Below are 20,707 nucleotides of genomic sequence, written 5' to 3'. Positions count from 1 at the left end.
CTTTTATGTTTAATTAGAATAAATAATTGCTCAGTCTGATATTTGTAGGGACTGCAACCAATCTTGTTTCTTCTGATACAAGTTTTGAGATTATGCATCTTTCTGCATTGGCCCAAGGACCATGGTCATCAGGGTCTCAAACTTGTCTAGCCCTTAAAATTCACTCTTTTAGTTTTCTTAATTGTTTTTCTTAAACCGTATATCTCCCTCTGATTGGGCAGTTTTGTTGGTGAGCCAAAGTAATCCAACATAGTATTAAGACCTGATCAAACATCACATTATGACATTATTTTGTGTTGAGCAGCATATCTTGTATAATATGAATCCAAAAGCTCATTTGGAATTATTTCTTTTCTGCTGCATATCACGGACATGTTCTTTTATAGAAAAAACTCTACAAAAAATTTGTTGATTACGAGGGACATTTTTTTTTACATCATGAGAATTTGGCTTCAGAGTGGGAGTTTTATGCTTTAGAGGGTTATCCCCTCATTATCATCAATGGTTTAACTCTCACTTTGTTCTTTGTTTTGCAGTGTTGGTATATCATAAGTTGGGGCGGTCGATATTAATTTATATGATTTGATATCCGTCATCGAAATTTGATTCCTTGCATGGTATGATCATGTGAAACATCTAAGAAGAGAACAGATAGAGGGTTGTTCATGAGAGGTCAGGAAAGCAATTGGTATTACGAGGGTCACACGCAAAACAAGGTGGGGGTAGCCATTGGAACGAGAAAGCTGTTCCTATCAATGTAGGACGAGGGAGAATCAAGATATCAAAGAGAAAACAAGTAGCAGTTTATTGCAAGCACTACAGCATTGTCTCAAGGCTCCGACATGCACCACAAGAACAGCCAGTTTCTTTGCAGTCAAAGAAAGCAGAAGCAAGCGTCAAATCATGATTCTTCCAGTGGCAGATGCATCATCTACGATCTCCTGAGGAACTCACGGAACCAGAGTGCAGATCTCTTGGGGTACCTCTTCAGCCCATCCTTGAAATCCACATAATGGAGTCCAAATCTTACAGTGTAGCCTGAGTTCCATTCGAAGTCATCCAACAGCGTCCACATGAAGAATCCCCTCACGTCTGCTCCTCTCCTGCACAAAATAGCTGTCATGTTTCAACACCGGCAACTCAGGAATCCTACCTCGTGTTCGCAGACCTGATAGCTCTCTGCAGGTAGAGCAGATGCCCCCTGTAGTACTCGACCCTCATCTTATCCTCGAGTGCTTCCTCGAGAGGCACTGTTTCATCGTTGACCTCATCGATACCTGCTTGCCAAACCATCCTCTCCATGAGAATAGTCCAACCTGTCCCGTATCAAAAGACAGAGCAGATGGATCCTACCATTCTCCGTGATGTAGATCACCGGATTGTTGTATTTGGATTTCGTGTACAACAAGAGATCTCTTATCCCTTTCGGGTAGACGTAGAGCCAACTGGAAGCAGCCTGCACACTCTCACCTGGTCAGCCGACGGCAAGCTTACAAAGAACTGAGGTGATTTGAGTTACCTGAGGACCGATCGGAACTCCGTTACGAACCGCTGCACTTGCAGGAAGAAGATTAGGTTAAACATCTCTTCCTTGATGAAGTAGCTGATACATATCGTAGTAGATTACCGGTGCTGCTGACAAAAGAATCTGTCATGTAGTTCTGAACGCCGGTTTTGGAGAGAGGAAGACCGTAAGCATAGCTTGCAGTGTAGTAATTGAGGCCGATGAAGTCGAACGATCCTTTAATCAGCCTGGATTCCTCGTCGGTAAACCTCGGTAGGCGATCCCCGAGAAGCGCCCGCATGATGAATGGGTAGTCCCCTCCGGTTAGAGGATCCATGAACCTATCAGTCGAGAGAAGAAGAAGAAGAAGAAGAAGAAACAGCAGTCAGGGTTTCTGCTTCGAACCAGCTTCAACTTGTCCATGGCTCACCATCCGTAATTGAAGTCTAGGATTCTTTGAGCAGCATCGACGTCGGACTTGGAATCGGAGAGTGGAATAAACCATGTGGTCGTCAGTGTGATTCCTATTCTTCCCTTCTGAGATCCCTGCATGCATCTTCTTCGTGAGGAGGTGGGTGATGACACCCAAGTGTTGGCCAAGCTCGCTCTGCTTAATTACCTGGTACGTGTCCCTGTAGAGCTTCACGGCGGCGGCGTGGGCGAGCAACTGGTGGTGAGCCACCACGTAGGGCTCTCTGCCCGAGTTCCCTGCAGTGCAATTGCCGACGAGTATGGGGGTGCATCGGCCCGGTGCCGTCTGTCCTGTAGCGTAACCCATGGTGGAGAAGATCAAGGGTTCGTTGAAGGTGATCCAGTGCTTCACCCGATCGCCGAACTCCCCGAAGCACACTTCCACGAAGTCGCGGAAGTCTTTGCTGCAAGAACAGATTCATCACAGAGCAGTTATCATATCGAGTTCCTCCTAGAGATGAAACACTGTGATGCTACACATTCACTTAGAATGACGAGTATGTGGAACTAACACGACGAATGGGCTCAAGAAACCACCGTACTGATCCTCCAGTGCCTGAGGCAGGTCCCAGTGAAAGAGGGTCACGAAGGGCTGCAAACCTACAAGAGTTAGGAGCAGACGATGATGAGAGAAAGGAGAGCAACGACGACAAGCAGTAGAAACACAAGTGTACTGAGATGAATACCATTCGACAGGAGCTCATCGATGAGATCGTTGTAATGTTTGACGCCTTCCTTGTTGACTCCTCCACTGAGCTTTCCATCTGAGATGTGAGATCGCAGGCGCATCATTCTACCCAACTAAAAATTACATTCGGAATAGTTTCGTTGATGGAATGTGAATCTCACTTGGTAAGATCCTCGACCAAGAGATGGAAAACCTGTGGGCATCCACTCCCATCTCTTTCATGAGCGCCACATCTTCCTGCAACTCAAGTTCAAACTGATAGATTCCAAGGCAACCACAGTAGCTGAGAGGGAAAACGTTGGATGACAGAGATGAAGTAACCAACCTTGTAACGATGGTAAGAGTCTACTGCCACATCTCCATTGCTCCTATCCATTATTTTCTCTGCCCATGACGTCATAAAACAAAAGGCATTGCAATAAACTCCAAGTCTGCTAATATATATATATATATATATATATATATATATATATATATCAATTAGAGTGTTGCTGAAAAGTATTGATGAGGGTAATAATTGCGATAAGACTCGCATGACATCAGCTGTCCCAGAAGATGCCTCACACCTCTGTTGACCTGATGAGGCACACGGTTAAAGTGGACTGGAACGTCTATCAAGACACATTAACACCCTACTCAGGCTTGATCCCCCACGCCACGCTAACGACAATTTCAGACGCTACCAGAAGTACGATCCTGCTCCCTGCGAGCAGGCACATCATACAACGGTAATTCATATTATAAAAATCCTCGCGCACCGAGGAGTGAAAAGAGAGACACAAGAGAAACAGTCACAACTTGGCTAAAAAGAGGAACCCCCCACGACCATCCACTGACTTGATCGTCGGAGGGGTTAGGCCGAGGTCCCAAACCCGACCTTTGTATAGGTGCGAAGCCGAAGATCCCCATTGAACGCGCAGGCGAGGAATTCTTGCCCGGAGGGAATAGCGACCCTGTCCCAATCGGAACACCGTGATCGATCACCTCAGCAATCGGGAGGAACGTCTCAGGGAGATCCCTATCATCTGGATTCAAACCAAGCTGCGTCGGTCCCGAGACCACGGTTTAAAATTATTTATACCAACTGAGGTATAAAATAAGATGAGCACACGAATCCCAAATCCAATAATTTGACATTACTCGCACTGGTCGCAAAAAGCAGTGAGGATCTCATCACTATCTTATCATATGATTTCATTCGGACAACCATTTCACTGCTTTGCGTGGAAAACTGTCTCCTACAAACACTAAATTATATATAGAGATTGTACGAAATCCATCAAAATAAATATTCACACTATATTTATAGAATATCTTTATGCTCTTTGGTTGATGAGTAGATATCAGACATACAGATAAAATATGAACGATCAATAGATTGATTGTTTCTATGTATCGGATTCACCTAACAAAGAATGAATGGCATGTGGCAATGACGAATATAAGAAGAGAAATCAAATGGTGATCTGTCAAATAAAATCCCAACACTAAAGGAAAGAAGGTGGGTGGGAAGAATAGATTGGGAAAGGCTCTTCGAACAGTCAGGTGGATTCAGTGATATCATCTTTTTCATCAAAAATGAAATCTTTAGAAAGCTAAATCTTGAAGTCTGAATTCTTCTTTCTTTCTTTCTTTCACTCGTTTAATTGATTTGATTCATTCACGCATTCAGTTAAAAGCATTCCTCTTTCGTTGAGGTTATCGATATTCATTAACGACGAAGATCAATCTCTTTCTTACAACTCTATTCTTTTTTTACAGGTTTAAAAAAGTGTTTGGATCAGGAACCACACTAAAAGGAGGTGAATTAACATAACGGAGAAAAACGTCGGTTCGTAAAATATTTCGATTTTGGAAAGTGCTTTGACTTTTAGAATGAAAGAATTAGTAATTATACGACAGCATCAAATAAATTGGCAGACCTGGGTGGTGATGAGTGAAGGTGTCCCAAATGCTCGGCCCCTTGCCACCTTCTCGGAATGCACCTTCGTACTACATACGTACCCAACATCAGAACCACTTCACCAAAACACAAACACACACAGACACCCTCTTACTCTTACTTACTTGGTAAGCTGCAGAGGCCGCGCCGAAGACAAAGCCAGCAGGGAAGGAGCTACTGTTGAAAGACGAGGCAGCGACGCCGTGCGCCGAAGCTCCTCCCCATAGTGATCCCATCAGTGCCGCCACAAAGGGGAGGACGGCAACTACGCAAGCAGATGCCATTTGTCTTAGAGAGAGAGAGAGAGAGAGAGAGAGAGAGAGAGAGAGAGATGGAAGCCGGAGATCTTCCCCTATCTATGGATGCAGACAGTCGAAAGAGAGCAGCTTCCACATGAATACTTTGCCATACCCATTACAGTGTGTTTCAGAACAATTATATCATTACAAGGAATGATTTGTCTCTTATGTCAACCACTTAACATGTCACATGCGATGTCAGGTCATTAAATAGGACTCCATACACACACTATCTTAGCTAAAAGAGAACATGATATATTATTTTCCTTCATACACCCACTTTTCATCATATGCTTTACCAAAACCATATATCAAAGTTGCAAGAGACAGACAGTCAAAGCCAGAGCGAAAGTGATCATTGCCAACTCATCCTATGAAATCTATAATGTACTTTAGTTTATTTACCAACAAAGATATATTATATGTATTGTATCATTATATATATTGTCACCAGTATCACCTACCTTCTGTTTCATATTCAATGTCATTTTATATTTATTTTGGCCTCGGATCCTCTCGAATTCGCACAAATCCAATTCTCTTTCACGTGTATCTGTCCATTCACGATTAGTACAATATTTTTTTATGATATTTACCATTTGTTTAATTATAATTAGTACTGGTCCCTCGAGGTGCGGAGATGGTGATTAGCATTTACGCACAAAGCGCCAAGCGCCAAGGTAACCTAAGCGAATGAGCTCTTTAAGTTGGATATAATCTTTGATGTTATGGCTATAGTCTCGATAAAACCTATAATATTTCATCTTGTCACACATTCATAATGGGGACTTTATGAGATTAGGATCTCGTAACAACCTCGTCTTTCTGATACGAAGAAAGATCTCCATCCAAAACATGTTGACAAAAGTTAGATCCGTCTGTGCTTTAGAGAATCTCGCTTGATCGAGGCCTCTTCGTCAAGGTGATCATGAGGTTGATGTTGGTCACTCCTATTTTAGATCTTTGTGTAATTCTCATGATATATTTGTTGATACGTTCAAGCATCTCGAATAACAAGATCAGTTACCTTTCCATCAGGGACTAGAAGAATCAACAGAGTCTCAACTTGAATATGAATGCTTATACGAGGATGAGGGGCATGGGTCTATGATTATTTCTTTTCGTGTCACTTTCCTTGTGATTGGAACAATCAAATGATTATTTTCATTCTTATCTTACCTTTCATTACCTTTATTAACTAAATCAACTTAAAATTATCGATCTACATAGTTATCATGAACTATGAGCAGACCATCAAACAGCACACATGCATGCATGGATGCACCAAATTATTCCTTCCACAACACCTCAGACACAAACATTGCCATTGGCGCGCTTCATCGAACACGGTGCGTCACTCAGTGGCGACATGGTGGCAGCGGCGGTCCGCAGAGGCACTTGTTGTGGAGGAAGCTGTCGGCACCAAACGCCTCCATGGCGCCGGCCGTCGGGATCTCGCCGCACAACTGGTTGTACGAAAGGTTGAGGCGGTACATGTAGTAGTTGTCCTCCAGCGCCTTGGGGACGCCGCCCCGGATCCGGTTGTGGCTCACATCCAGCGTCCGCAGCTTCACCGGAAGCGCTGCCTCCGTAATGTCGAACTCCAGCTGGTTCCACGACAGGCTGATGTCAAACGTCGACCTTGACCTGTTCTTGAACAAGAACGATGCGCTCCCAGTGAGCCGGTTGTGCGAGACGTCGAAGGTGGTGTACTCCACGTCGCCATAGGACGCGGGGATCTCCCCCGTCAGCAAGTTGTTGCGGAGGACGAGGAACGGGGTCTCCCCGTGCGACAGGCCTGGCGGGATGGGGCCGGTGAACTTGTTGTCGCTGAGGTCGATCACCCTGAGTTCGGGGAGGTTGCTGAAGAAGCGGGGGATTGTGCCGTTGATGGAGTTGTTCTTGATAAAGATGCCGGCGAGGTACCTGAGTTTGGCGAAGGAACGGGGGATGGGGCCGGAGAGGCCGGGCATGTTCTTTAGGGCCAGCACCTGAAGCAAGGGGAGGTCCCCGATGGCCGCCGGCACCTTGTCAGCGACCACGCCGTAGGTGTCTCTGAGTTGGAGGGACACGACCCGGCCGCTCTGCGAGTCGCATCCGACGTGGTACCAGTTGCAGCAGTTGGTGGCGGGGATCCAACTGTTGAGCTGGCGAGGGTTGCCGAGGCCCTTCTTGATCTTGAGGAGGGCGGCGCGGTCACCCGCGTCACAGTCAAAGGACGCGGCCGGGAGGGTCGAGGAGACGAGGAGGAAGAAGAGGAGCGCACCGCAGAGGATGGTGGTGGGGGGAGACATCTCTCGGAGGCTGAGATAGCATGCAGATGGATGGACGAGATGTGTGCAGCATTCCCTTTGTAGAGAGAGAAGATACGTATCACAGGAAAGCTATCAAAGGCCCTCTCAAATCCTTCCACCTTCCCTTTAAATCTCAATCTTCTACCCGTGGAAGACATAGTTATTGCAAGATCATAAAAGAGCACCTCCCTACTCTGAATTGATCTGATCAAATCAGGAAGGTAATTGGCATGAGAGGAGAGGATGAAATAGGTTACATCGGTCTAATATGGGAGAAAAGTCTGTGGACAGTATAGCCAAGCAGTGATTCCAAACATCATAATTATCATCTCCAGTCTCGTCTCCTCTTCTCTAAATAGAGGAAAGAAATGCAAATATGACACAATATATTGATTTTCCTGATGAGATCGAGGGAGAACATAAAAGCCATAATGGGTTGGCATGTTCACAGCTCATTTGTGCTAATCCATAAAGAACAAATGAAGAGAACAGGCAAGAAATTAGCTCTGCTGGTTGTCTGGATTTGCTCCATCCATTTACCGTATGTAAGAAAAGTAGCAATAAGGAGAACAATTACTGCAGCAGCAGCAACAAGAAGCTGTAATGTCCTCACCGATTCCATCCTCTCCGGCCAAACAAAACCATTCCAACGGCTTAGGATTGATGGGATCTGCTGACATGGGTAAACCACTGATTTGATTCTAACTTGGCAGCTGATCTAACGGTAAAAGCATTCCTATACTTAACCATTGACAGAACCATGCTTCATGTGGAACTTTGTTTGTGGAGGTTACCATGACTCGCTCCAGAGAAACTCTTGCCTCCATCGTCGGTACTGTTTCATTTGCTAGCATCACTTTCAGCCACCATCTGCCATCTCTATTGTTCTGCCGGTCCATGGCTCGCTACCGGTGTGCTAACCCTCCTCAGAAACAAACAATCAACTACTGATGACAAAAGATGATCACCCTTTCCAGTTGACCCCCTTGAAAATAAGGTACCTGCCACAAATGAATGCATGGAATTACCAATAGTAGTTCAAGTGCCAAGTGCTAAGGCAATCTACCAAGTTGGAATGTAATTTACCTTCTTCCATATCAGCAAAAACTGGTGACATCAAGATGTTGGAACGAATTCTTGTCACTGAAGATAATATTGGTGAACAGAAAATTCGTTTGGCAACTTTAAAGATAGAAAGACAAGTGTAAGGATGGTACCGGTAATCCCTTGAGAGTACAGGGACCAAATGACCTATTTACTTGTCCCAGTACTGGGTAAGGTTAAAATGACCTATTTACATTTCGCACTATATTATACAGCTCACACTGAATAAAAAAGAGACTGAATGCCCTGGATTTAACTAGAGGTACCATATTTCCAAGAGCTGAATCATTGGGAATAGACATGTGTAACCAACCCCAATAGTTGGATTATTATGAAATATTTATTTTGATCCATGTAAAAGATGCTTCAAAGCTGAATCATAATCAACTACCATGTTTTCAATAGATTACAATCTTCAATTGCCCTAACATGCAGACTTTTTTTTTCAAAGTTCCTTATTATGCATCACATCGTAGAAATGAGAAAGTAGTGCAGTCACTAAATTTACCACCCAGGGTAACCTGCAACTGATCTTGACTCCCAGATTTATGTGCAAGGTACTCACGTGCCTTACACAACTTCTCGCCTTATCTCTTCATGCCACATCCATTACTCATGTATTGCCATACATTTGAGTCAAAGACAGTAGCATTTTCCATTGACCATCCCTAATTTTCACCCAAACCCTAGCTCTCAACCAAAGTATAGAGGTTAAAAAAGACAACAAATGAGCACAGTCAGCATTCATAAATATAAGAGCATCTATAATTTAACTCTAGGCAAAAAAAGAAAATGTTGAAATATCTAAATTCATCCCATGTATGATGACACAAATGAAGAAAGACATCCCATACTTTTTTCTGTAACTCCAACTATCAACAAAAACATCAATGAGCCACACACCAGCTTTGTTAGTATTGGGGAAGGTTAGGATATTGAACATTATTAGCTTCTCTACATAGAGTGATTGAGACCAACAAAAGAGATAAGTTTTGAAGCCAAGACTTAATGAAGTACCATATTCTCAGTAGGATCGAAATTTTAAATGTCCTAACTTGCAACTTTAAAAGATGACCATTATGTCTAGCATCACATGCAAGTAGCGACAATCATAGAGATGCGCAAGAAGCACTCCGTGTTCTAACATTACAATGAAAGCAATGAGATCAAGCACCATTTTGAAACAAATTCTGTCACCATCAAGCAAAATTTCATTTCTGTTTGTTTTACGCTCCCTATTTAGATACACATTGCTCTTCCTTCACCATGTCCAAGCCGATTTCCCAAAGAAATACACCAAAAAGATCATTAATTCAATAAAATCAGGCAGCTATTTACTGATTACCAGCTATCATTAATCCAATAAACAGAAAAGCAACCCCTGGAAATAACTTAATTATCAAATGCAATAGCATTCCACGGCAAGTACAAACATAGGCAGCATTTACATATCCTAACAAAAGATACTACCACAATTATGCCAAGGAAAATAGGATATAGGGATTATTGGTTACTAGTTATTTTTCTAGCTTGCATTCACCAAAATGTAAAGAGTTGCAAACCTCCAGCCCCATTTTCTCAGACTGCCGTGGTGGAGGAACTCATGAATGCAGGCTTCATTAGCTCCTCATTGATGCCCTTGTGCTTCCCAGTGTTACTTGGTGAACGCCCATTGGTCCCTGCCGCAGTGAACTTCCAGCCTCCAACCTCTGCCCTGAGGTCCTCCACGGCCCCCCTCAGCAGCTTGCTCTCAGATTGCAGAGCCTCGATCTCCTGCCTCACCAAGGCGCACGCATCCATTGCCTCAGTGGCAGCAGCGGGATTCTTCTTCTGCACATTCTGGTCATCCGTCAAACGTTCGATCGAGATCTTTCTCATGGCGAGGAGTGGGAGCTTGCTCAGCGAGATCCGAGCCATCGGATCATCGAAGGCAGTGCGGAGCTCCGGCGGCACTCTCAGACCCCATTTGAAGTGGATAGCGGTGCGATTCGGGAGCGGAAGGACGCTCCTGGCGCTGACCTCAAACCCGGAGAGCAGCCCATCAATCCCGCCTCTGCTGCCGGCGGAAAAGGCGGAGACGTCGATGGGGAAGCCATTCAACTTCCTCCCGGCGTGGATCCCACCACCCGGCCGGAACTCCACAACCGGCGCCTCGATCCCGCAGCCGTCACCAACGGGTGCGACCTTGACCTCCACGGCCGGGGAGGCGGCCGCGGGGGCGGCAGCAACGGATTTCTTGAATGTGAAGTCGCCGAAGCGAGGCTTGAGGAGGAGGGAGAAAGTTGGTCGGGCGCCGAAGAGGCCAAACTCGGCGGACATGGCGAGAGGGGAACCCCCGGCGGGGGAGCCGAGGGGGCCAGCGCCGGTCTTGAGGACGAGGGAGAAGGGTTTGTGGGGGTCGTTGGGGCGGTAGGAGAGGCGGAAGGAGGGGCCGGCGCCAAAGGCGGTGGAGAGGTCGAGCCGGAGCTCGCGGGCGTCGCCGACGGCGGCGGCGGCGCCAGAGATGAAAGGCAGGCCGAGTACGCAGACGGGGATCTTGGCCCGCACCAGGGCCGGCCGGTCCTCTGGGAACCTGACCGATACCTTCATCGTCTCGATCCTACCACCGGCTAGGGTTGACGATGCCATTTCGAATGGCTTTCACAGGGTTGTTATCGGATCGAATTAGTATCGGATCCATCTACGACCCGAACCCAATAGCAAACGTGGTGTCCCAGGGGATAACATCAAAGCCACCAAAAACACAGCAAAAAGAAAAAGGATCTAACTGTTATTAGCTGGGGAAGTACACGAAGGAAGCCACGAGACATCACTGAGTTCATGGAGGAAGCTCTCGATCTCTCCAAACTCCCAAGAGAAGCCACCGGAATCCTTCTCCTCCAACTCAACCTTCGCTCCTCCCCCACTTCCGGGCTCCTGCGTCCCCCTCCACAGTCCCACTTGCTCGCAGCTCGGAGCCACCTCTCCCTCGAGCCCCACGCAACCAGCCTCGTCCTCTTTCTTCTTCTTCCTCCTGTTGCTGCTAGCTCGCGTCACCGGCTTTCCGGTGAGCCTCTGCACGAGCTCGCGGAAGTTTGCAGCATCCGTCTTTATGATCTCCGGCGGGAACACGTGTAAGATCCTTGTCTTCGGCTTCGGCTTCTTGACCGTCGTCGGCCGCCCTGCAGCCACTGCAACGCACCCCTCGAACTCCATGGCTGCAGTCGAGGGAGGATTGGAGGGGTTTATATAGGAGGAGCTGAGGGTGAGAAGGAAGCAGTATGCATGTGTTGGCAGGTACCATAAAGTAGCAGGAAGCAGTCAAGACATGAGAAAGGAAACAGCGTGTTCCCTTGCTCCCATCTGACCATCAAGATGAGGCTAACATCGAACTGACTTCGTCTTCTTCATGTATTATCTGACTTTTAAGTCTCGTTTAGGAAAAGGATCATCTTTCAATGTCCTTTCTTGGTATGAACGCATGTGGGTTGATGTCGATCTCAGAAACTGTGTTCATCATCAACAACAGGGGGTAAGTAAATGCGTCCATGACATGCGCATTGAAGCGTCTTTGTTCCTTATTCACACTTCATGAGAAAAAGAAGACAGTGCCAGTAAAGAAGAACCCACTTGGCCTTGCATGATTCGACATACTTCCGGGTTTGTAGGTCACGTATCTATTGGTCTATGAATCCGAGTGGAGCAGGAAAGCAAACTGCACGAGATCACCCCTCTGCCACTTTTGCGGTCATCCATTTCCATATTGTATAAGTCGACTGCGATGACTTTGCTGGTGGCTTGTGATGTAGCCATTGAAGTTATCCTCCGACCACAGACTACTGTAGTTCGATGAGTTATCTCCAACACAGGCTTAGTGAATCAAAAGGCTGTCTGATTGACCAAGTAGAAGTGTGATACTATGTTTGAGCATGAAAAGTGCATCCAGATGAAGTCAAAAAAGCTGTGTAAATAGAGGTTTGGTTGAGACCTGTTCATTTAGTGATCTCTCAGGTAAAAAAGTCAATGTATTGACAATAGAACACTTCATTTTCTTACAAAGATTTGGCAATCATCTGAACTAGTACTCTTCACAGTCGAACTTGGTGTTATCATATGCAACGCTGTTCAAATGTTACATAATCACAACAAATGCAGAAGTGCAACAGAGTTTATATGCCCCATGATTCAATGTAGCAGTAAAAATCTACATAGAAGTTCATTTAGCAATGATCTAAACATACTAAACCTGATTTGCAGGTCAGTCATGAAATCCGCCGTCTACGCCAAGACGATCACCGACATCAAACACCAGAAATGAAATGTACTCGAAACAATGGCACTGCAATATTGTTTCAGGGACTACATTTATATATGCCTTGAAAAGCTTGGTTTAAATTGAGTGGATGCATGACATGATATTGCTGATAAGAAATGTGTTGGAAATTGAACTGAACCTTCTGGTTTGTTTCCATGCCTTTGAGACCTTTTATTTGATCATGTACTGTTTAGTACCATTAGGGTTCTTCTGCTTAATGACGGACACTGTAGGAAACTAATGTTGCGAATCATACAAATCCGTTACTCATTACACTGAAGTTGAACTTTGCATGAGCAACATGTCTTCATCTGTCTATATATGTGGCAGTAACACTTGGATCCCATGATACAATTTAGCTTCCCTCTCGGTTGTCAGACTCCAACTCTGACATCCAGAATCTATCATACAGGTTGTAGGATGCAATTTTGACATCCAGGTATTCTTGCTCCACCAGACTTCACAACTTCCAGCAGGGCAAGAGACTTTACAGACACTGTGCAACAAAGAGCAACCCATGCTCTTGTGCTTTCAGCTCCCTCCATCGGAGCAACTTAATGGCTTTTTGCAACTGATCATAACTAGGACAACCTGCAAAACAAGATTCATCTGTTATTCTAGATTTCCTATCGAAAACAGCACAAGGAAATGTTAGCTTGATAGTAACATATAGAATCCCCTGTTCATAGTAAATATGCAACTGACCATATTAGAAAAACAGCAAAATAATATCAATCTGTTATTCTAGATTTTCTGACATCAAGAATAACACATCAAGAAATTATATATATATATATATATATAACAACAACAATAATAAAACCATATATCCCAACTATTTGGAGTCGGCTACATGGAACTTTTGCCATCATTGAGTTCTGTAAAAAAATCATATAAATCCTTATTTATAGTTTTCTATTAAAATCTTTTTAGGTCGTCTACTATCTTTTCTCGTATCACTAACATCCGGAGGTTTTCTCAGCACATGCACATGCACATGCCCATACCATTTTAAATGATTTTTTCTCATCCTCTATCGAAGCGATATATATATGTATATATGTATATATATATGTATATGTATATGTATATATACATATACATATATATATATAATGGATTCTCTTCAGAGTAAGGCTGCAGCATAGCTAATATAAGAAGAATCGCTGATGCTGAAAAGAAAGAACAAAAAGTAAAACGAGGAACTGACATGCTCCTTTGTGTTAATCAGGAAATACATCAGGTACTCTCTTGAAGCTTAAGATATGATTTTTATATGCATGAACCACAAAAAGGACAAAGAAAAATGTGTGAAGGGATTATCAAGCAGAAATTTTCACTTTTGCTACATAGACTTGATAATTAACTTGAAAAGAGTTACAACAAAAGCAGGGAAACAGAGGAACCTTCTCTAAATAGTCAAATGATGCACAATCAATGATGACCCTCCTTCCTGGAAGTTTGTTTATTACAAATAGTTAATTCTGCAATATCCAGGTGGAATCTCCAAACAAAATAATTAATTGTCCTTTTTGAAGGCATCCAAGTATTTCAACTTGATGCAAAAAATAACTGTCATGCCAAAGATGAACAAACCATGACTAGGGTGATTATTTTAGGACTGGCAAACAAGAAAATATTAGTCAGAAGGATTTTTTTATATATGTAGCCATGAACAAGATGACCAATTTGCAAATTGGATGATCAAAGAACGGTTTTGCACGAGAAAAAATGGTCATAAGATTTTGAACAATAAATTCCTAGTAGATATGGAAAATTAAAACTTGGATGCCATAAAAGAACTAATCATTGTCAAGAAGATAGTGTGCTAGCAAGAAACAAGTATACAGCTAAAACCAGACACATCCATGCATGCCAAAGTATGATGTCTGCAAACATTCCAGCATCACACTAGCATGTATTTAGACTGATACATTAGGATGCAATATGTATTGTTCATAGCACCTGCTTGGCAAACGGATGGTACATCATACCAGATACTTGAGTCCACATGTGTATAAAATTAAAAGCAAAAGTACTATATTGAGATAAGCTGCAGTGACATATTGTCATATATTACTCGCCAAGATCATAACCTCCAAAATAAGAAATTTCTATAATCACCACATGTATAAGTGGATATCAAATAGAACTAACCTCTAGAATGCAAAGATGATAGAATGCAAGGCAAGAATGCAAGCCATTAACATGGCAGTACTGCGGTTCTTGGTCCTGCTGCAATCTAAGGGTATCTATTAAAGATAGAGAAAACATATCTCTGTCAATAAAAAAACCATCAAGAAAAATTGGAGTGGGACTGGTAGTGTACCTCAAGATGATATCATGATGCACATTTAAACTGTCGTTTGATCTGAACTGCTGCCCTGCATAAACTGTGGTGACTGAGCAGGAACTATGACATGTGGTTGTGCTGGAATTGGGGCTGCTAATCCTGTGAAATCCAATATGATTAATATTTTACTGGCTGCTGTGCACATAAGGTAGAATATTAAAAGAACCACATCCACAAGAACAAATTTCAGAAAGAAAAACACATTAGAGGCTTCTGCCCTCCCTTGAGATAGAAATGATACATCTATTGAGAACAAAGACAAACGTAAAGGGCACAAATCGTAATCTAAATTGATCAACCTAAATAAGATAATAGCCAATCTGTTATGATGTTAAGCAAAACGCAACAAACTATACATAAATCACAGATGTTTGCAGGCAAGTTCTACAGTGAGAAAAATAGGCACCAAATTGAGCTTCGGTAACGTCATTCGATAACCAATCTTTAAGCATCAAACTAGACTTGTATCACCTCATAACATTTACTCAATTTCTTTCACCATAGACCTCATTAATACTACACTATCTGTGCTAGATTAGCAATGTCCCAGACAACATGGGAAAAGCCTATCCAGCACATACCTATCACGGTACCTGATAAATATAATGTGTGTAAGAGTATTAAATAGAAAAGAAATCTCTAGATGAAAATGTACCAGCTGGATAGGGTGCCTGAATAACAGGTCGAGGTGCACTTGCCATTCCATTGACATTTGGTCCACCCAATTGCACAATTGGTTGAGTTGGCAGTGTGTAGCCATGCATTGCCGTATAACCAGGCGGAATAGGCTGGCCAAATTGATCAAATGGGTAAATAGATGTGTTTATAGCTCCAGGAAAACCATAAACTTGAACATAAGGCTGCCCTGTATAAGGATTGTATGCATTCTGCAAAAGAGACTAGACATCAAAATTAGCATGTTGGTTGCATATTTTCAAAACAAATTCTAATTCAGAAAGGATTGACATGATTTTGGGTCTTGAACCTGTGGATAGACATACTCCGGCCCATAGAGATTGTAACTGCAAAAGGAAACCAAAGCATTGAATGATTAACCAAACCTATGGCACTTGATTCAATGAACAAGTGTATTCTCACCATCATGAAACATAAACCTTATATGTACCAGAAGCATAGATGCAATATACATAAATTTTCAAGCTGAGTTCATGAATATCAGAGATCAAGATAACCCTTTTTTTTAATCCAATCACCATATTGTTAGACGTGCAAACCAAGAGTTCAAATATCTGTACATACCAACAGATTTTTACCAGTCTGAACAAGGAGTGATACAAGATCATATAGGTCAGTAACAGTCAGTATTAAATGTTTAATTTATTTTCCAAATTTACAGGAATGCACCAGTCTGTATACCACCCAGTTGCTGATACTAGTATGAGAACAACATTTATGTTCATGGTGCAAACAGTATCACCACCGCTGTCTCAAGTAAACCATACATTTAAAATATTAACTTTCATTTAATCAGATGGAACATTAATTAATATGCCTTCATCCTTGTTCATAAGTGGCTAATCAATTGATAGTACTAGCAATTATATGATAATTATTGCCCAACTGCATAAATTTCTTTGAGTAGAACGTGTAGGATATGTACAAGTCAGTGATTTAAAAAGTGCTAAGCGCCAAAAGGCGCCAAGGTCCCAAAACGTAAGTCACTCTGAAATATTAAAATATAAAAAATATATAATATAATTATAAATATAATTATTTAAATAAAAAATATGATATTAAATTAAAAATATACTGTTAACAGTATATTACTTAATTTAGAGGGGGAGAAAAAAAATTCTCTAAAATATTAAAAATAAAAAAGATATATATTATATAATTAAAAATATATATAATTATTTAAATTAAAATATGATATTAAATTAAAAATATATTGTTAACAGTATATTACTTAAAGTTAGAGGGAGAAGAAAAAAATGTTAACAATAACAAAAGGAGATAGCAATAGTAGCGAAGGATTAGTTTAAGATAGTTGTAACAGCATTGCGAACAACAGCATCGACAACAACGAAAGCTGTGGATAGTAGGCAGCGAGGGAAGCTGCAGACAGTAGCAGTGACAGTGGCAAAAGCTGCAAACAACAGCGGTGGCAATGACGGAAGCTGCGAACAACAACGGCGACAACGACGAAAGCTGCGGACAGCAGCAGCGGTAGCGACGAAAGCTCCAAAGGCCGTCCGTCAGTGGCAGAGGAACCTGTAGTCCTCTCCCTCGACAATGGAAGGAAGCGACAACGGAAGGAAACTATGAGGGCTGTTGGACTCGTCCGTCGACAACAGAGGAAGGCTCGGTCCGCTGCGTCTGTAGCGAAGGCAATGGCAGAAAGCGTCAGCAGCGGAGGCAGAAGCAGCGGTAGGGTTCCTCGAGGTCATTTTAAGGTAAGAAACTACGAACCAAACCAGTCTTAATCTGAGAAGGGTTTCAGATATGCATCCATACATCAACTGTGGAAAGGCTATTTCTAAAGTATAAGCCATTAAATAGAAAAAGCAATGTCTTAATGAAATCCTGATTCAGATAACATATATCTGAATATGGATCACATTTCAAAAAAATGTTTTAACTTTTAACTTATTCCATTTACTTATTAGTCTCATAGCTTTTAGCTATATGGGCATAACATTTTGATCAATATTGATGCCTTCTTTCATGCCCATCAAATTAAAGCAACCATAAATTTAGTAATAGTACTATCATTTCAGGCTACATCTAGCTTGATTTCAGCCAAACTTCCACGACCTACCTGATCATACAAACAATAAATAAACTAAAACATACATTACTTTATATTTTTCATTTCTAGTAATAAAATACTAAGTCAGAAAGGTAAACCAGATAAAGAGCTCTCAGTAATGGATCACTTTTAAAAATTTACAGCTTTAATATCATATCAGTTCTGATTCAAAAGTGCAAACAGAGACTGAATATCAACAAAACATCTTTCTGCTCCACAGGATTCTTAGCTTCAGTGCTTCTTACTCATTCATCCGATTACTTAGTTCTCAAACCAATCATATTATTTGGGAATAAACTTAAGCATAAGATTAAAACATAGGCATCAAATCCAAGGTTCATTTCTCTGTTTCTTAAACCAAAACCAACGACTGTTTTGAAAAGATCCAGGAGATGAACTAACCTATATGCAGCATATGGTAACCCTTCTTGGTAGCTGAATGGAACAGGTTGTTGATGAGCGGGGCTTCCAACATATGGCCCTCGCTGGACTGACATACCTCCAAGGTAAAGGCCTGACCTCGGGCGCACTAGAACAGAAAAATCCAAACAGACGGCCGTTCATGTCACATGTGTCTAACATGCCATGCATAATATGGCTAGGTAAGAACAGTGAAAAACATAAAGAATGATGTAAACCATTATACTTCATATTCTTAAACTTCAATTTCTTTTTTCTTCTTATTGGCTTTATCTTGCAGGGAGCTTATTGGTGTAAAGGAACAACAAAACACCGACTTAATATCAGAAGTTAGAAAGTGTATCATATGCCTCATAAACAGAGGTCCATTCAGTTAGTATGGTTAAAAAGAAGGAAAAATTAGTATGGAAGATAAGAGCTTTCTTGTCAAGGAAATTTTGCTGTTTTAGACCTTAAAGAAGCAGGTGCACATGGATTGAGATATGTCAGTCAAATGTGAAAAATTGCAATAACCTTAGTGAAGCAGACAAAAAAATTTACAGGGTTCCATAAGGACAAGTAGTAAAAAAGGGCTGTTTAGATAATGTGGGCAAAAAGGGTTCAATGAAGCTGAAAAAAATGTCAGATTAGTTTGCTCGATAGCTAGTTGTTTCACAGCACAAGAATTCTGGAATGATGTGTTCCACGCTGTGTCGGTTAGTACACCTTCTGCATTGTCTAACCCAAGCCAAAAATTGAACTAGCCACATGTTGGCATCTCAAGCACGGATCAACATGATGTATACCAATTCTTTTCAAGCACAACTTTTGGACCATGCCAAGACGTACAGATTGGCATGGCAACCCTTGATTTGCCTATAATTATTAATATGTAGTGGAATTTATCTATTTGATCCTTAATCATTGTTACATTAATCCATTTAAATATGCTTCCTCATGCTCAGAAACATGATTCAGCATTTTCCAGAACATAAAGTAGTAGGTATTTAAAGTTTATGACTCCATGAACCCTTGAAGTGCAAAAACATAAAGGTCAAAAAAACAAAAAACAAAGGAGCGAACATGGACAGACAGAATTCTTGAATGTAATTTGAAAAACAAAAAACAAAATTTTGGCACCCAAAAATCATATTGAATGCCTTTGACTTAATCTAAAACATTTGGAGTCCATAGCCAATGCTTTATGATTACTTAAATAGCACAAATATGTGCATTAACCAACTCAATATGATACTAAATATATATGTCATCTCCAAATTCATGAGATTCTTGGGTAAAACAACCAGATACAAGATAATCAAGTACACTACTTATAACATGATAAAAGATGTTTAAAAGTATTACTACTGCCTCAAAGTGAAGCCTGCACAAGTACGGATGAGAAACAATCAAATGGAATTGACAACAAAAAGCCATTCAACAGGTTGGAGATGCAACATTGTTTTCTGATACTAAGATTGTAATGCAACTTTTGGCAACGCTAACAGAAGCGGAGATTCTAAGGGCGTACCGCCAAATGGAAGAAAAGGGCGAGATCGCCCAAGTGAAGCCAAGTTACAGTTCGCACGTCTGCCATCGATAACTGGGCTAGGGTCTGCACATGCTCTTCTTGCAGATTCAGGGTCTCGAAAAGTCACCTAACCCCTCCACAGAAATCAACACCAAACGATTCATACAAAATAACACAGAAAAATCAAATCTTCCCTCAAAACCTCTATTTGCAAAGAAAAGTGAGTTTCCTCCACAAGATGATAGGACAAGCGATACTCACGAAACCATAACCCTTCGACCTGCCGGTGTTCTTGTCGGTGATCACGACGGCCTCAAGGGTCTCACCGAACTGCTCGAAGTGGCGGCGCAACGTCTCGCTCTTGGTCTCCCACGCAAGGCCCCCAACGAAGACTTTCGTGTACGTGGTGTCCCCGAAAAGGGAATTCGGGAAGTGGAACCCGGAGCTGGAGCTCGACGCTGATCCGGATGCCGAACCAGGCCCCGCGTGGTGAAAGGCCATCGGACGATCACCCTCAAGAACCAGAATTCCAGCCAAAAAGAGGCAACTTGGAAGGAGGAACCGGATCAACCGCCGAAACCCTAGCTAGGGCATGGAAAAACCCTAGCTTTAAGGGTTTGCAGCGGAGACCGGGCAACAGGGACGACCAAGAAGAGATCTTTCTCAGAGATTTGAGGGAATCCAAGAAAGAGATCGAAGAATCAGAGAGGAAGGATGGGATCAAGCTCCAGCCTCGAAACGAATCGATCGCTTTCGAGGAAGAATATTATTTATATTATTGCCAACTATTACAAGGATAAATCTCAAAGCGCTTTTACAACCTTATCCTTCAAATGTTTAGAAATAGCACATTTGTCCCCTTCAAATTTTGGAATAGCATATAAGCACCTCATAAATATTTTTAAAATATTAACTATTATTATATTAAATATCAAATATTTAAAATATATTTTATCGGCTTAAATAATATTATAATAAAAATCTTAACTATTTAAAATCGACTATATGATCGGTTTAACTAAGTATAATATTTTTAAAATATTAATATTAAATAAAAT

General features: G+C 42.0%; 5 protein-coding genes across 7 annotated transcripts; all 5 read right to left on the bottom strand.

Annotated features, from left to right (window-relative positions):
• Positions 1–781: 781 nt before the first annotated feature.
• LOC135588200 (beta-glucosidase 12-like) lies at positions 782–5,028 on the bottom strand. The gene is made up of 13 exons (XM_065080187.1): positions 4,731–5,028; positions 4,586–4,655; positions 2,989–3,047; positions 2,825–2,900; positions 2,662–2,739; positions 2,488–2,575; positions 2,124–2,379; positions 1,935–2,050; positions 1,628–1,845; positions 1,520–1,551; positions 1,354–1,456; positions 1,169–1,277; positions 782–1,103 (listed from the first exon to the last, which is right to left on the bottom strand). The coding sequence occupies exons 1-13, from the start codon at positions 4,887–4,889 to the stop codon at positions 932–934; spliced, it is 1,536 nt and encodes a 511-aa protein (XP_064936259.1). The 5' UTR covers positions 4,890–5,028; the 3' UTR covers positions 782–931.
• Positions 5,029–6,080: 1,052 nt separating this feature from the next.
• Positions 6,081–9,527, bottom strand: LOC103996374 (polygalacturonase inhibitor-like). The gene is made up of 2 exons (XM_065080188.1): positions 8,285–9,527; positions 6,081–8,199 (listed from the first exon to the last, which is right to left on the bottom strand). Exon 2 carries the CDS (start codon positions 7,196–7,198, stop codon positions 6,263–6,265), a length of 936 nt encoding a protein of 311 aa, XP_064936260.1. The 5' UTR covers positions 7,199–8,199; positions 8,285–9,527; the 3' UTR covers positions 6,081–6,262.
• A 144-nt stretch (positions 9,528–9,671) lies between these two features.
• Positions 9,672–10,945, bottom strand: LOC103996375 (uncharacterized). Its single transcript, XM_018830471.2, has one exon. The coding sequence runs from the start codon at positions 10,928–10,930 to the stop codon at positions 9,881–9,883; it is 1,050 nt and encodes a 349-aa protein (XP_018686016.2). The 5' UTR covers positions 10,931–10,945; the 3' UTR covers positions 9,672–9,880.
• A 120-nt stretch (positions 10,946–11,065) lies between these two features.
• On the bottom strand, positions 11,066–11,497 carry LOC135680408 (VQ motif-containing protein 25-like). Its single transcript, XM_065194289.1, has one exon. It carries the CDS (start codon positions 11,495–11,497, stop codon positions 11,066–11,068), a length of 432 nt encoding a protein of 143 aa, XP_065050361.1.
• Positions 11,498–12,724: 1,227 nt separating this feature from the next.
• On the bottom strand, positions 12,725–20,399 carry LOC135588201 (uncharacterized). Of its 3 annotated transcripts, none has more exons than XM_065080189.1 (8): positions 19,911–20,399; positions 19,650–19,776; positions 18,122–18,248; positions 15,935–15,971; positions 15,605–15,848; positions 14,926–15,048; positions 14,754–14,848; positions 12,725–13,187 (listed from the first exon to the last, which is right to left on the bottom strand). In XM_065080189.1, the coding sequence occupies exons 1-6, from the start codon at positions 20,148–20,150 to the stop codon at positions 14,951–14,953; spliced, it is 873 nt and encodes a 290-aa protein (XP_064936261.1). In that variant the 5' UTR covers positions 20,151–20,399; the 3' UTR covers positions 12,725–13,187; positions 14,754–14,848; positions 14,926–14,950. The 3 variants fall into 3 exon arrangements, with proteins under 3 accessions (XP_064936261.1, XP_064936263.1, XP_064936262.1); XM_065080191.1 differs by having other exon boundaries at positions 15,605–15,836; XM_065080190.1 differs by lacking the exon at positions 14,754–14,848.
• Between the last annotated feature and the right edge of the window lie 308 nt (positions 20,400–20,707).

This window comes from Musa acuminata, chromosome BXJ1-8 (genome assembly GCF_036884655.1).
Source record: "Musa acuminata AAA Group cultivar baxijiao chromosome BXJ1-8, Cavendish_Baxijiao_AAA, whole genome shotgun sequence".
Taxonomy (NCBI): domain Eukaryota; kingdom Viridiplantae; phylum Streptophyta; class Magnoliopsida; order Zingiberales; family Musaceae; genus Musa; species Musa acuminata.
The sequence above is the reverse complement of the archived record's forward strand: the minus strand, read 5'-3'. Positions and strand labels throughout refer to the sequence as shown.